General features: G+C 40.1%; 1 protein-coding gene across 1 annotated transcript; it reads left to right on the forward strand.

Annotated features, from left to right (window-relative positions):
* Positions 1-3,454: 3,454 nt before the first annotated feature.
* ctsba (cathepsin Ba) lies at positions 3,455-14,063 on the forward strand. The gene is made up of 11 exons (XM_084067365.1): positions 3,455-3,593; positions 7,677-7,804; positions 8,165-8,250; positions 8,651-8,765; positions 8,944-9,059; positions 10,312-10,397; positions 10,769-10,915; positions 11,445-11,561; positions 12,259-12,387; positions 12,964-13,040; positions 13,342-14,063. Exons 2-10 carry the CDS (start codon positions 7,682-7,684, stop codon positions 13,035-13,037), a joined length of 993 nt encoding a protein of 330 aa, XP_083923491.1. The 5' UTR covers positions 3,455-3,593; positions 7,677-7,681; the 3' UTR covers positions 13,038-13,040; positions 13,342-14,063.
* Positions 14,064-16,491: the final 2,428 nt, after the last annotated feature.

Raw genomic sequence — 16,491 nt, forward strand, 5'->3', positions numbered from 1 at the left:
AATATATACAATCGAGCACGTCGGCGATCAAACGCTATTGCTTGAGACCAGACATGTGACCAAAGCGGAAAGCGGGGGCGGGTCAACCAGATGTGACCAGGGAACCGGAAAACAATCCCCAAAGAATGCTATTGGTTGGGTAGCTTGTCAGTCAAGAGCGGGGGCGGGGAATTAATGCTATTGGTTGTGTAGGTTGTCAATCAAATCATTCCGCCCCTCCTGGAGTATAGCCTATTTTATCGTCAATTTTAGAATAAATGGGACCATAATTTAGCAAAACGCATATCATGATGATTGAAAGGAGACTTTAAACTCATATAGTATTTATGACAATTTTTATGAAGGTAAGAAAATCTAGTCTAAAGTTCGTCAAAAACCCATCCGCTTACAATGAGAGAATATTCTGACACCTGCAGGCCACCTACATGCCATTCATATGAACTGTCTCTCTTCCATATCGGCCTCATTGTAAATATGTCAGGCTGGCCCCTTGATTGGAGCCCATCCTTACCTCCTGGCATCACTCTGACAGAAAGTCCGGGATCCAGCTGCACAGGCTGGGGTTAGTTCCTAGGTTTCTGAGCTTGGCCTAGAGTCTGGAGGGCACTATGGTGTTGAACACTGAGCTGTAATCTATAAACATAGTATAGGAGTTCCTCATATCCAAATGGGAGAGGGTAGAGACAGTGTATGATGGCGACGGCGTCATCTGTGGAGCTGTTTTTGGCGGCTGTAGCTTGATGGGTAGAGAGGCTGTCTGGTAATCAAAAGGTCACCGGTTCACCTCCCAAGCTCGGTCCATGTGTTAAAGTGTCCAAGAGCAAGACACTTAACCCCTAACTGCTCCCCCCTAAGCAATTATTCAGTGTGTCTTGCGGTGTGACTTTATAGCTAACCCTCGGTATGTAAACTCACTGTGAGACTACTATTTGAATAAGACATTCTGAATGTACAGTATGTCTACTGGTCATGGTACTGCAGACTAGAGTGGAGGTTGTGATTCAAGCTTGGCTGAGGGCAAAGTGCCGGTCAGTGGACCGAGGCCATTGCTTACATGTGTGCCTTTAAGCAAGGGACACACTCTAGCTGTTACAGAGGAACTGCAAAGTAGACAAAAGTATAAGAGCATGGTTTCATGAGTGTGTGTGTGTGTGCGTGCGTGCGTGCGTGCGTGCGTGCGTGCGTGCGTGTGTGCGTGCGTGAGAGAAACATGTTCCTCTTGCAACTAAGAAGTGTGTTCTTAGTCAACTGTTCAATATTAATGTATTGCTATTGCTAGCCTATACCTATCTATCTGTTAAACCAGGTTAGCTGACCCGTCAACTTCATTAACGTGATATTTTGATTTGATTTATTTATCAGATCCCCATTAGCTTACTGTACTGTTACAGCAGCTACTCTTCCAGGGGTCCCAATCAGCATCATAACATTCATACAACAGACTCATCACAAATGACAGTACAACACAAAGACGCTGACTCATAACCTGTCTAATACATTCGATAGCTCTATATTACTATTTAATCTTCAACATAATTGATAAATCTCTTAACTCAACCTTAAATGTCAAAATAAATATCAAAGTGGGGGGATGTATAGCTCATATCCCCCTTTTTTACATCACAAACCAGGTTAGTCAACCAGTCCAGTTCAATGAGAATGTGTTGTTAGTTAACTTGTCTGGTTATATACATGTATACTGTAAACCATGTTAGTCAACCTGTAGGGTTCATTGAGAATTTGTCATTAGTTAACTGGTTTTCAGAATGTCTAATCATTCTGTCAGTCAGATGACAATTAGAGGAAGAGAAAATGGCTAATGACACTTTTTGCAGTGACACGCGGGCATGCACACACACAGTCACACACATGCACGCACATGATAACTATATTAAAGTAAATTGTTCCCCTTTATGAAGTTTTATTTGCGTCTCCGTTTTGAAAGAAAATATATCAGTTAAGTTGAAGAGCAGAGTGTTTTTAAGTTAAATGTTTCTGATCCAGCAGTTGTTATGTGTATCACATGACATGACACATAACAATATTAGGCTACTGTCATGTCGATGTGTGTAGTCATACATTTTGTTGATTTGTTTTATTAATTGATCAATAGTTTGGGGCTTTTGAGAGGGAGACATGATAGACATTTTTTACCTCAATAACTAATTACAATTTACAAGTCATTACTTTCAGGACACAAAAACTCTACGATAAAAATAAGACAAAGGTGACTTTGATGGATTCTTGACTGAGTGACAGATTAATATACATGTATATGATGATAGATGAATGATAGCAGAGTTTACAGTTCAATTACTGTAAATCAAATGCAGCCAAATCAATCAAACTCTATAAGCCAGGGGTCTTCAACAGGGGGTCCGGGACCCCTAGGGGGTCCTCAGAGTTACTACATGGGGTCCGCCAAATGTTTGTGTGATAGTTTTTTTTTTTTTACATGAACCACACCCTAGCATCCCTTTTCTGAGGAGAGCTTGTAGATCTGCTGAGAAAATAGCAGCTGCGAGGCGTTGTGAGCTTGTAGATCGGCTATTTTTGGCAAAGAGTTATAGGTGTAGAGGGGGAAAAAAGCAGAAGAAGTGTATCTGAAACACCATTTTATACAATATAGAGGGGGTCCCTGCTTCATCTCTGTCTCAGCTAGGGGGTCCTTGGCCTGAAAAGTTTGAAGACCCCTGCTATAAGCTAAATGAAATTTACCCCCACCTAGTGTTCACGCAGCACCACAGCAGCTGATAGACTCTCCCAGCCAGTATATCACATCAGTTCATTCCAATGGTGGAAGAAGTACTCAAATGTTTTACTTAAGTAAAAGTATCAATACTTCAATGTAGAAATGTTACAAGTAACAAGTCCGGAATTCAAAATGTACTTGTGTAAAAGTACAAAAGTACTGGCGTCAAAATGAACTTAAAGTACCAAAAGAAGAAGGTACTCATATCATGCAGAATGTCCCTTTCATCTTTTAAAAATTAGCAGATCTACAAGGTCACAAACTCACAATCGGCTATTTTCAAATGGCCGAAATATATATATAGGGCTGAAGTGGTTAATGTATCTTTTGTACTAATAATCAAAATGTACAAAGTAATTGGTAAATAAAGTTTTCAAATAATTGTAGTGGATTAAAAGTACAATATTTGCCTCTGAGATCATATAGTGGAGTAGAAGTATAAAGTACTAAAAACTGGAAATACTCCAGTAAGGTAAAGAAAATATCTCAAAATGATACTTAAGTAGTACAGTACTTGAGTAAATGTACTAAGTTATTTTACACCACTGTGATCAGGTGAATGGCGGTGATCTATTTCAGAGGAAAAATGCTTAATAGACTATTATTTAATCAAGTGATATAAAGTATTAGGAAGTGAAAACAATTGTTCGTGCTGATTCATGTGTGTGTCGTCATCGCATGTGACCAGGTCACATGGTGTGTGGGTTCTGCAGGTCACATGGTTGCAGGGAATAAACCCAGTGAATGTTGTGTGATTTCTGTCACACTCACTGAACAACAGGAGGGGAATCGAACGTCAACTTCAAACCAACAACCACTGATCAAAAAGAAAAAGCTACAGGTAACGTTGATATGATTTATCACTTTTCCTGGTGTGTAGTGTGTTATAATGTGCTCCGATCGATTTATATGACTTCGCACTTAATAATTATAAAGACAATACTTATACTTGTAAGAACTTACTCAAATATAAATGATGTTGTGCTTTTCACCAAAGGTCATTGAATAGTTGATTGTAGCAGTTTGAAACCTGCTGTCTGGGCCAGACAGTCAGGCCTATTTCTGCACTATACATGATAGTCGTAAACACAATGACGAAATCTGTGCTTACCGGCTGCTATGATTTAAAGGAATCACACACAATGAAGGGTAGCTTTGATTTAACATTCTGACAACGTTGTGGTGGGAAAAGTACTCAAATATTTTACTTAAGTAAAAAACAGCCGATCTACAATCTCACAATGCGAGATTAGATGGGCTATATAGTGTATCTTTTGTAATAATCAAAATCTACAAAGTAACTTAAGTAACTAAAGTTTTCAAATAATTGTAGTGGAGTAAGTGCAATTTGCCTCTGAAATGTGGTGGAGTAGAACAAGTATTGAAAATTAGAAATACTTAAGTATAAATATGTAGTACATGTACTTGGTTATTTACACCACTGTCTTGTTGTCGCATAATTACCTTGTCTTTGGAATGACATGGCTCCATTTAAACCGATCCTACACATGCTACACAACACCCTTGCTACAATGTGATACAATTTCAGAGCCACACGTTTTAAAAATAGAAAGTGAAAAGTGCTTATAGTTACAGTAGCCATGAAACCTTAGGTTAGGTAACTCGACCCCATTTCTTGATAGAGAAATAGATCTAGATTTCCTTGGCATGATGAACATCAGAAGATATTAATCAGTTGTAATGTCCCCTCTGTTCCTCACTATTCATTGGTGAGCCACTAACTGGCTCATGCAACAGTATCATAATCATAGAGACAGTCCTGTTGATTTTACTACAAGAGAGGCCTACGAAATGGTGCAAATAGAAAACTATTCTTGATTCTTTGTTATAATGACCGGCTGTGTAGTTTCCTGTGACATATTCCTTGGTGTTGCCAATTTCATCCTTTGAAATGTTTTATAATAGCTTTACGCTAGAGGACTTGAATTCAGACTCAATTCTGTAGTAGTAGAACTGTGACAGGAGAGGACACTGCTCAGAAAGAAGCACCATGTAGGCGTACATGACTCATAAATACAGGTATGACTGTGGCACAGGCAGTACAATATAGGATCATTGTGGTAACTTGCAGCTCTCTGATGAAGGCAACTTAAGCACCACAGACAGATGTCAGTTTCCTGGAACGTGACAAACTGCATTTTCAAGCCTATACAATAGCATCACCAATTGTATATTACTTTATATCATGGACACCACAGACACAAGGCGCTGGAGATGTTGAGACCCATGTCTCACTTCCCTGTTCTGTGCCTGTGGGGGAGTCCTTCCCTCCTCTCTCTTCCTCTTACTTCCACCCCCCAGGCTGCAGAGTTCAGTCAACATGCTGATTGCACCCACAGATTGGAAATAACGCGATTGTTTCACTTGTTTCGTTTCCACTCACTGACATTAACTTTGTCCATAGAATGATGAATCATAATCATTGTTGGATTGGATACAGAAGATGTTATTGTTAAATGAGTTCCAATGACAAAGGGGCACTTCCAGTTAAGAGTAGCTGTCATCGGTCTTAACTCCTTAGGTTAATTCATACAGTATATCTCATATTAATAAGGACAGTGTAACACCCGACCCAAGTCCTTTACTTAGGTGCTACTGTTAAGTGTAGTGTCAAAAGTCCTCTACTTCTGGCACTAAACTGGTTGCCGAGGAAGTTCTGACGTGTGCTCAAATACTGAAGGTCCAAACGTCCATGGAATTCATAAATAAATGCTTTATTATCTGTAGCTTTAGTGCCAATCACTTTTACACTGAATACAGACTTAAATAAACGTAAACGCACAGGATACAGACCACCAACTTCTCTGAACACAGTCAAAAGCTGTTTGCCTCTGCCACTGGCAACACCTGCGGCTGATTACAGACCTGTCTAAATACCTAGGCAACTTGGCCTTGACCAAGCCCTGCGGTGACATTATCAACTAACAAACAATCATAGATAAGGCTCAAATGGCTCTTACAGACAGAGATTCAGTATTAAATACATTTGGATCTCATAGCCCGAGGGGACGGGGCTGTGATTGGCTGGGACACACCTCTTGTGCTAGGAACTTTTCGCAAATCTATTTATTATCTAATGTCTACATTTTCTGTTGCCGTGAAGACCTTATGTTCTGCTGCAGTATGATCTTCTATTTGTTTTTCTCTTCATAATTATTACAGAATTATTGTGCAGTGAATGTGCACTGATACAAAGTGAGATCTACTAGCAAAAAGTATCACTTTACGCTTGTGCTGTTAATGAAATGGGAAAATTAATATTTCCGCTTGTCCAGTTTTGTGTGATGCAATTATATGCTGCTAATGTCTTGAGTTCATCATTATAGGGTATTTGCTAATGACATTTAATATGTTATTGTTAATGTTATTTAGTTTGTTTTGAATTTGAACTCAAACCTACTGTCTGTGAGTACTGAGTACAGACATTACAGTAGTTGAAACAAGGACATGACATGTCCCAACAGGAGTGTCACTCAACTAACCAGCAAGAGTACCAGCTTAACATCCTGTCCTACAGAGGTCTTTATCTGAAAGAAATTAAGCTCAACATGTGCGTGTCTTTTAGCTGTTTATCAGCTTCTCTCTGAGCTCAGTGTTACTTGATGTTAACTTACCATGGGACTTATGCAATTAAGCTCAATAGGTAATTGTTGATATTTGTTTTGATTTTGTTTGTTGTTCTGTGATTCATATTTGTTCTTTTGCTTGTTTTAAATGCCTGTAATCTCGATCAATAAATAAAGGTAATGAATGAAAGGAAAAGAAATGTGTTTTGTTGAAATACAAGGCATTGTTCTTCTCCTTCTTACAAGCCCCTTTGCAACAACATCGCTACAGTATCTTTAAACAAAAGGAGGAGAAATGTGACATTCTGTTTTTACGTTATTGGGATGAGAATACCGTTTCTCGCATACGAATACAGTGTGTACACAGGGATATATTTGTTTGGTCTGGCTGCACATGTGACCCCTTTATCAGGTCTACACCCAATGCTGCCATTTTATAGGCTCCATGAGGACTTGAGTTGATAAGCCTGGATGATTGTAGGCTAAGCCTGGCTCTGGTATTGATAAGGGCTCGCCTGCAGTGCCACCAACACCGACATTAGTACATAAATGTAGTTCTAGTAACGTCTGCCGCTGTATACAAACAGCATTGTGGATTATTTCATCCAAATGCATACATTCACATTTGTGACAGTTTCACTGTACTTTCCCTGTACTTACACTGTACTTTTTGTCCATCTGTGGCCCCACTACCAGAGAGGGGAAAGTTAAGCAAGAATTAACTACAAAATTTGACTTGTTTCTTAGGAAAACCAAATGTTAATTTTAGCTATTGTACCTTTTTTTATTATTTTAATATTCGTGTTCAGTATGATTTGATTTACATCATGATTTCGGTTTAAGGAATTTGTTTAAAGTCATTTGAGTGAGTCTGCACAAGCAGGCACATGAATGGTAGCATGTGTAGCAACCTGTTCACCTGTTATCACAGTGGCCTCTTAGTTCTGTTGTGTAAACCAGAGAGAGACTCTGAATAGCATGACTTGTTGACTGAAGTGTATGTGTGTCTCTTGTTACCACCGCCAATTTCTTTCTTATCACATGACACAACTGGGTTATGTGTGATTAGAGAACCTGTTATTATGTGATAGTGTCACACAAGAGTGTTGTTTTTTCTTGGATTATAAATGTGCAGAACTCTCGTTCTTGTAATTTATCTTCTTTGGGGTAATAATTGTATGTTATGTATTTATGCTATGTATGTTATTAAAGGTTAATCCCTGATGAATTGTATTTTGAGTCTTTACTGTTTTTAAAGTTGTATGGAATTAATTACCAAACCTCACAGCTTTAACTTAAGTGCGTGGTAAATAAAACAATATCTCTTTCTCTCTTAGGCATAATGTGGCGTGCAGCCCTCTTGTTGTTGGCTGGCAGCTTGTCGATCAGCCTGGCCAGACCACACCTCCAGCCACTGTCTGATGAGATGGTCAACTACATTAATAAAGTCAACACTACCTGGAAGGTGAACTGAATCCACACACAGACACACACACACACACACAGAGACACACACACACAGAGAGATATATTTAAAAAATGGTTAATTCATCGAGGAAAAAGTTTTAAATCGTAATATTGATTTCAAGTCGTATCGCCAAGCCCTAGTGCATATGGACTCAAATAACCCATTTGTTTGTTATTGGGTACGGTCCAAACATTAATGTTAAGAGAAGACCAGAAATAGCTTGCTTGGAAGATGTTTGTGGATCTTTGACAATTCACTTTACACGTACGGATTGGTGTGCATCTTCTGGCAAATACATTTAGATTAATCTGCTGTTACTAGACATTTCTAACATCAGTTTGCGTATGTTCTCTGTAGGCCGGCCACAACTTCCGTCACGTGGACTACGGCTATGTGAAGAAACTCTGTGGAGCGCTGCTCAATGGACCAAAGCTACCCATCCTGTGAGTCTTGCATCATTTGTATACAGGGTCTGAGTGTGTCTGTAAGTGTAGTACTGTAATTTTATGTAGCGTGTGTCTGTAGGTATGCATGTTTAGCATGGTGTGTAGTGCATGTTTGTGTGTCTATGGGGTTGTAGTGGTGTGTAGTCTGTGTGTGTGGTGTGTGTCTGTAGGTGTGTTTGGTTTGTGTGGGTGTGGGTCAATCACAGCTGAGTGACTGGTGGTTCCACTTGTGCATAGAGATGATGATAGGAAAATGAATGCTGTGTTCTGTTGCATGCGATCCAGACTTAACGCACTCCATGCAGGTCCTCCTGGATCACAGAGACATTTAATAAGTTCTGTATATAATCCCATGTCATCTGAAATGCATGATCTGCATTTTACTACTTGTGTTTAGGGTTCAATATGATGGAGACATGAAGCTGCCTAAGAACTTTGACTCCAGAGAACAGTGGCCCAACTGTCCGACTCTGAAAGAGATCAGGGATCAGGGTTCATGTGGCTCCTGCTGGGTGAGAAACAAACATAGCAACAGACACACTGTTATCTCATCATGAATACAGAGATGAGGTGAACTATGAAACATGCTGTAATTGAACTCATGGTATCCGAATGGGTCATTTGAAGCTTGTTTGATCACTGCCTGATGGCTTTGTCTTACTGTTGGTGTGATGGTTGGTGTGCTTACAGGCGTTCGGTGCTGCAGAAGCCATATCAGACCGTGTGTGTATCCATAGCAACAGCAAGGTCAGTGTGGAGATCTCCTCACAGGACCTGCTTACCTGCTGCAGCGACTGTGGTATGGGGTAAGTCTGTGTGTATTACTTTAGGCATCTTTATCGATAACATTTGTTTTAACTTCCTGTCCAACACAATTTTTGAGTGCTCAGATCTCCTCTTGCGTTTTATGTGTGTGTACTGCGTTTACCATCTTTCAAGGTCTAACTGTCCCCACCATCAGAAAACATGTTAGCAGTGAACTTGTTACCGGTGAACTGACAATCTGGCGAACCCTTGTATCTCTATATTTTAAGTTACTTTTTATGTTGTTTTTTGTGTGAATTGAATTGTCACAGACATTTTTCTGGGGCATTTCTGTAGAGCAGCTTGGTGTGACGAGCCCTATTGATTGCCACCGTGTGCAACAGAAGTACTGTAGAAGGGATACAGTAGTACAGAAATGACATACACAGAGTGACTTGAACCCTAGCGTTCCCATTCTGTGGCGAACATTCACCGAAAATAGCAGATCTACAAGCTTGCGCTGTGAGCTTGTAGAGTTTTCGGCAAAGACATTTTCATATCAACAACTTCACATTGCAATGCATTGTAAGCTTGTAAGCTTCTATTAACACATTGAACGCCAGAGGTTAATCTCATAATGTACCTACCAGTGCCAAGCTCTTTTTGTTGTTTTTTTGTTTTTTTCATGTTGTCATAGCCCCCGCTAAATCCGTTTAAAATCCGCGTTCATTTGGTTCGACACAAACACGGGATCCGTGAAAAACAAAAACAAAAAACTGCGAGCCGATCCGTGCCGCCATTTTGAAGTTACAGGCGAGAACGTTAGACAGGACGATGCGGTGAGGAAAACCACAAGGGAGATAAATCGATTCTAAGCTGATGCCTAGACAGGAAACGGATGCGAGCGAAAAAAACGGAACCAGTTTTATTCCGTTTCCGGTCGGCCCCGGAACCGGAAATGGGTCGAAAAAAATTCCGGAAAGTGCACTTTTTCGATTTAACATGCGAGTCGCGTAGATCTACGCGACTGGCACACTGCGGCTTTAAATCGGTTCGCGTAGATCTACGCGACTGGCACGCGATGTGTTAACAAGAGCTTGTGACTACATAATAACTACACTGGATCCATTCCATTTCCAGAAAAGTACATTTTGGACTTAAAAGGTTCTGCCCAACAGCGATGATATACTGCATAATAATTAATAATGAACAATCATATCGCCCTACTGCAAAGCTAAGAGTTGGGAGTTTAAGTCAGTGTTATCATCCTCTTGTAGTTGTCTTGATGGTTACAGTTACCATTTCTGTTTGTAGGTGTAATGGTGGTTATCCTGCCAGTGCCTGGGATTTCTGGACCACCGATGGACTGGTGTCTGGCGGGCTCTTCGACTCCCATGTTGGTAAGTGTGTGTCCCCTCTAGGATGCCTGAATTTGTCCAGGCTAATCAGCTGTTTCTGTGCACGAGAATGCAGAAATATTGGGAGAATATTGGGGTCATAGTTGGGAGTTCAGAAGCCTTGTTTTAGGAACTGCTGGAAGTACTGCATGACCTTGAAATGTATTGCTTGAATTTTTAAATGTGATGCATGACTTTACATGTATGTATTTATTACACACACACACACACACACACACACACACACACACACACACACACACACACACACACACACACACACACACACACACACACACACACACACACACACACACACACACACACACACACACAGTAGTAAAGCACAGTGTATGTTCCTGGTGTTTCTCCAGGTTGCAGGCCCTACACCATAGCTCCCTGTGAGCATCATGTTAATGGAACCAGACCTCCCTGTACTGGAGAAGAAGGTGACACCCCTGAGTGTGTCAGCCAATGTGATGCTGGATACACACCTGATTACCAAGGGGACAAGCACTTCGGTATGGAATTGAAGACACACACACACACACACACACACACACACACACACACACACACACACACACACACACACACACACACACACACACACACACACACACACACACACACACACACTGTAATGTTTGTACTGTATTCTTTAATTGTGTGCACATCTAGATTATCAATTGTCTTGTTCTGACAGACAAACCATTTTAAAATGTTAACAAATTCTCCCACAGACATTCTGTGCACTTTCCTGTTAACTAATGCAATCCATTCTTATGTACCTTATTCCATAGGGTGCTACAGTATGGTACAAACCCTCCAGTCAACAGCAACTTGCTGTGAAAGTTGAACACACACCGACCTGTACAGAATCTATGTGTGCGCAGCATAGAGTACATACAATTGTACATATTGTGTCTCTACATACAGTACATACACAATATGTTGTCTCTCCAAAACAGCCTAACTCTGTGATCTGTTGTGTATAGCTGTGTACAGTACACAGTATAGAAGACTAACACTGGTGTATGTGTGCTGTAGGTAAAACGTCTTACAGAGTTCTGTCAGAAGAACGTCAGATCAGGAGTGAGATCTACAAGAACGGCCCAGTGGAAGGTGCCTTTACTGTCTATGAAGACTTCCCGCAGTACAAGTCTGGTGAGAACTACACACTATGCAAGCTCACATAAACACCAGAGAACCTCTTCAGACACTTACGCTACTTTTATTGTGTCTGAAGTTCCGACTTGATGACTATATCAACCGGCAGAGTCGGATATGATGTGAGAGCAAATAAAATAGAAATTTGCGAGAAGCACATATAATCCCTGTACTTATCCAGTTATGGCACCTACTCAGCCCCATGTTCTACACAGCCAATGCCGGAGAGGAAATGAGATTATTTTTTTTTTTACTATTTTCTTTTTTTTTATCAAAATAAATGACCTGGGCGAAACCGTGAAAAGAGGGTATTCCGGTGGTGGACCAGGTCAAGAACTGGGCAGTGAGATCAACCACACAACTAAGTGGACGGGGTCTACAAAAAGGCCCAACAGTGCACGTTTCTCCTTTAGGAGGCTGCAACCAAAACAACTCAACCCTTAGACCTTTACAGTCATGCAGTAAAAACAAAGACAGACTCCATCACTAAGGACCCTTCACACCCCCTTCACCACTCCTTTCAGGCAACCGCTTCAGAGCACCCCTGGCCAAAGGAAAAACTCACAAAAACTCTCTCCCACTGGATAACCATTTTAAACAAGGCCAAATGGACTTTCTTCTTGTGTCACGCTGTGTGTTTTCTTGTGTAATGCTGTGTCTTCTTGCGTCATGTTGTGTGTTTTCTTGTGTCTAGGTGTGTATCAACATGTGCATGGCTCTGCTTTGGGAGGTCACGCCATTAAGATCCTGGGCTGGGGAGAGGAAGACGGCACCCCCTACTGGCTGTGTGCCAACTCATGGAACACTGACTGGGGTGACAACGGTGAGGACACACACAATATTCTTGTATCTTGTACATTCGTGGGGCGGCAGTGGCTCAGGGGTAGAGTGGCCAGGTAGAGTGAACTGGAAACCGCAAGGTTCCCAGTTCGATTCCGGGCTGGGGCGCTCCCCCAGAGTTAGTGTCGGAAGTGTCCTTGAGCAAGGCGCTGAACCCCTAATTGCTCCCGATGAGCAGGTTGGTGCCTTGCATGGATTCCTCCGCCATCGGTGTATGAATGTGTGTGTGAATGGGTGAATGGCACAATCAATGTAAAGCGCTTTGGATAAACAGCGCTATATAAATGCACCATTTACCATTTACATTCATTCCCCAATCTGTAACCCTAACCTTAACTATCACTACGAAATGCACAAATAACCTTTACCTTAACCTCACCCAAATTCTAGTCATTTTACCTACATTTTACTTCACACAAAGATAGAATTACAACAAGTGTACACACAAACATCTATACTAAATATATTACAGGCACATTTATTTACTCAAAAACACACACATTAGCATTGTATCATCCATGTGTACTTGACATTAATGAAATAATCCTCTCTTCCTCAGGGTTCTTTAAGATCTTGCGTGGGTCCGATCACTGTGGCATTGAGTCTGAGGTTGTGGCTGGAATTCCAAAGTAAAATGTAAGAAAAGAATACCATGGAAACATTATCAAAGAAACTCTGGTGTACCTAAAGCTGTGTGTACTAGCCTGTTTGGACCAGATGGCTCTTAATAGCATACAGTCATTATCATTAGGCCCCAATTAAATCCATGCTTGTCTTGTGAAGATAACTGTTTTTAGCTAGCAGAGGTCTAATGGTACTAGTGTGTGAAACCAGTAGCACATTTGGTAAGATTTCACTCATTTGTTTACCAGTGTAGAGGGACAGTGTGAACATAAAATCAGTATGATGTTTGGTGACCTCTTTTTTTCTGTTTTAGGCTTGGGGCTGTGGTGTCATGACATGACCAGAAGATGGCGACATTCTCCTTCCTCCCTGCACTAGAACCATTATAAGGTTACAGTAATGATGGTTCAACATTGAACATTCAAACATTCAACGTTCTTTACAAAGACCCCACAAGAGTCTGTTCATGTGGATTCTTTTTTTATTTAGTTTTTAGGTTTTTAAAGGTGGTTATTATTGAATATGATGTGCAATTTGTGCAAAATGCCACCTGTCCACCACTTCTCAAATGAAAGTTTGGTACTATAAATGGTAACAATCTTTGGACTGATCTTAGTGCAGTCTAATTCTTTGTTTCTCAGGTGATTCTTGCAGACGACTGAACCACTGTTAGGTTTTAAGCTCTCCACATAAATGATGTAGCTGCTGTACTCCTGCTGGATGATGTGATGTTTTGTAGATGTATGAAAGGAGGTCGCTGTATTCAATTTGATTTTGAACTCTTCAGATGTATATCAGAGTTTTCAGTTTTTCTAGCTTCATCACCCTTCTCCCTCCTTTATTTCAGAAAAATGTGGTCTTTTATTTGTTGACAATTTGTTGTTTTCTTTTTTACTTTGACTACTTGAGAGATGGATCAATTTGTAGTCTAATTTTGAGGTTTTTAAAGCTTCTCTGCCTGACCTGATCAAAGTACAGTATTGCCACATTATGTTACAGTGTGTACAATGGTAAATAAATGAGTAATGTCTTAATGGTTGGTTTCCAATGTGCTATTTTTGTGTATCAGCTATTCTGGCTTTGTTCAACTAGACTGATTTGTATTTTTATAATTCATGCCCAATGAGAGACATGCAGGAAGCATGTTAAGTATTCTTTTCAATATGTGACTTTAAGCTAGCCTCTTGTAAGTTATTACCATACGAGTTATTGAGTGTTAAAGCTCAGATTGATTGTCAAAGAAGCAGCTTAACAGACATCTATATACACTGTAGATGCTGGGTCTGTGCAGCCTACATAGTTTGATCAATCCAAAAACAAACTATATATATATATATATAAATATATATATATATATATAAATATATAAATATATATATATATATATATATATATACACACACACACACACACACACACACACACACACACACACACACACACACACACACACACACACACACACACACACTCTACAGGGAAATTCCCAAATGTTCATGCTTGAAACAGTTGTCATTATAGCTAAGCTGTTATTATCTTCTCGTGTTTTTAAAAGGTATTCAATGTCTTTGCCTTTGAACCAGGTAGCCAAAACCCTGCTCCATCACGTCTGATGGAGTGTCGTGTCCGCGATGCCAGCATCCAGCAAGGTGTCACTCTGTAAAAGAAGGAGGGCATGTGCAGCAGAGCTGACTGCAGCTTCCTGTTCTGCACAGACTGCCTGTGTGAACTCCACCCGTCCAGAGAGTGCGACAGCAGATCGCCGGTTGAAGCAAAAAGGACAGACTCCTTCCAGGAAGCGCTCAGAGCAAGAAGAGTGTCAGGAGGCTTTAAACATTCAGATGATGATGATAATGATGGTAATCATAACAGAAAACACAATGGTGATAGTGATGATATGTTTCTGAAGTGGTGAAGAAGGTTTAATGATTTATTTTTTCCTCTTTTCTCCCCTCTTCCTCTCCTCTCAATCTCTCCTCTCCCCACAGATCCTTTACTCCACATCTGTGCAGCTCAGCCCCCCCCCCCCCCCCCCACACACACACACACAAATACCATACCATGTTAATATGAATATATAATATGAACTCCATGCTGTAAATTGTAAATAGTTTTAAGGTTGACATAATTATATTCTTAATAAGAATAACAATATGCTGTACATTGTAAATAGTTAGTAACAAACCCTTTAGTATAGAAGATAGGTATTTATGTAAATACATAAATGTAGCCTGTACATAATTGATTTCAGTTATCTTTGATTTTTATAAAACTATTGAATCTACCTTTGTGGAGGCTCATATAATATTGTTGAATTCTTTACTTTCATAGTCCTCATTGTTTCACTGAATAATTAAAAAAAATCTAATGGCAACTCAGGTGTTCATTTTGGCATTTGTATTATTTTATACATTTGACACATCTTATCACATCATCTTTGACACACTCTTATATTTTGGCACCTAAATACAAACACATGCACACATTTGATTTAGCAAATTGCCTGAGAGGGAGGGTAAGAGACACTAGAGAGATGCACAGGAAGGCAAGACTCACTTTTCTACAATTTATTCATAAGTCTACAATCATCACAACTAAGAGATGTCCTTCAGGTTCCAGTGGAGATTGAAGCTGTTTGCAGAACAACATGGGCAAAGATTCCATGTCCTGGACCTGGAACAGGGCTCAAGAGTCAAATGCTCCTACAATCTGCATTTTGTAATCACATACATTAGGTAGAAAACTTCCCAAGGTTATCAAGAGTTGATCGATTTATCAGTGACAATTATTTTTAGTCTGCAAGTGTTGCTTTGGAGGCTGTTTGTTCAAAACCAGATCGCTGATATGACTCTGAACCTTGCTTTCCTCAACCATCTTTGGCTTAAGTGAGTTTGTCTGATGGTGTGAACTTTTACAAACAATAACTTAACATGTCAAAGAGGAGATCCGAGCACTCAAAAAAGTGGAGGAGAGGATATGGAGTTAAAATGCCAACATGTGTGCTCGGATCTGTTCTTTTTAAGCCTGCATTCCTCCTGATCCTAGAAGCACCTTCAGCATGCTTTTTTAGACATTTAATCTCCTTTGTGCACACGGTTGGATTCTGTGTTTTTTCTCAACATGTCACTTAATGAATCTAAATAATATTGAGGCCATTTATGTACTCTGTATTTGCAGTAGAAGTTGTACCAGGGCGCCATTGCAGCAGTAACATTTAGTGACCCCTTTGTGATGGAATTTGCGTCTTTTACTTTTAGACCCACACAAGATGAAGCATCTGAATAGAGGAGTCATCGTTGTACTGGTCAAAATTTGCAGTGAAAAGCAAGTGTCAAAACTGATGATTTATGTTCAGGATTTGTTGAAGGAATATTTAGGAGATATGTACAAATATAGAGGCATGATCTACTGATGATCATGATGTCATCTTTCTAACAACTTGATTTGAAAATTGTGTTTTTCA

This window comes from Gymnoscopelus microlampas (assembly GCF_963454915.1).
Source record: "Gymnoscopelus microlampas genome assembly, chromosome: 1".
Classification (NCBI taxonomy): Eukaryota; Metazoa; Chordata; class Actinopteri; order Myctophiformes; family Myctophidae; genus Gymnoscopelus; species Gymnoscopelus microlampas.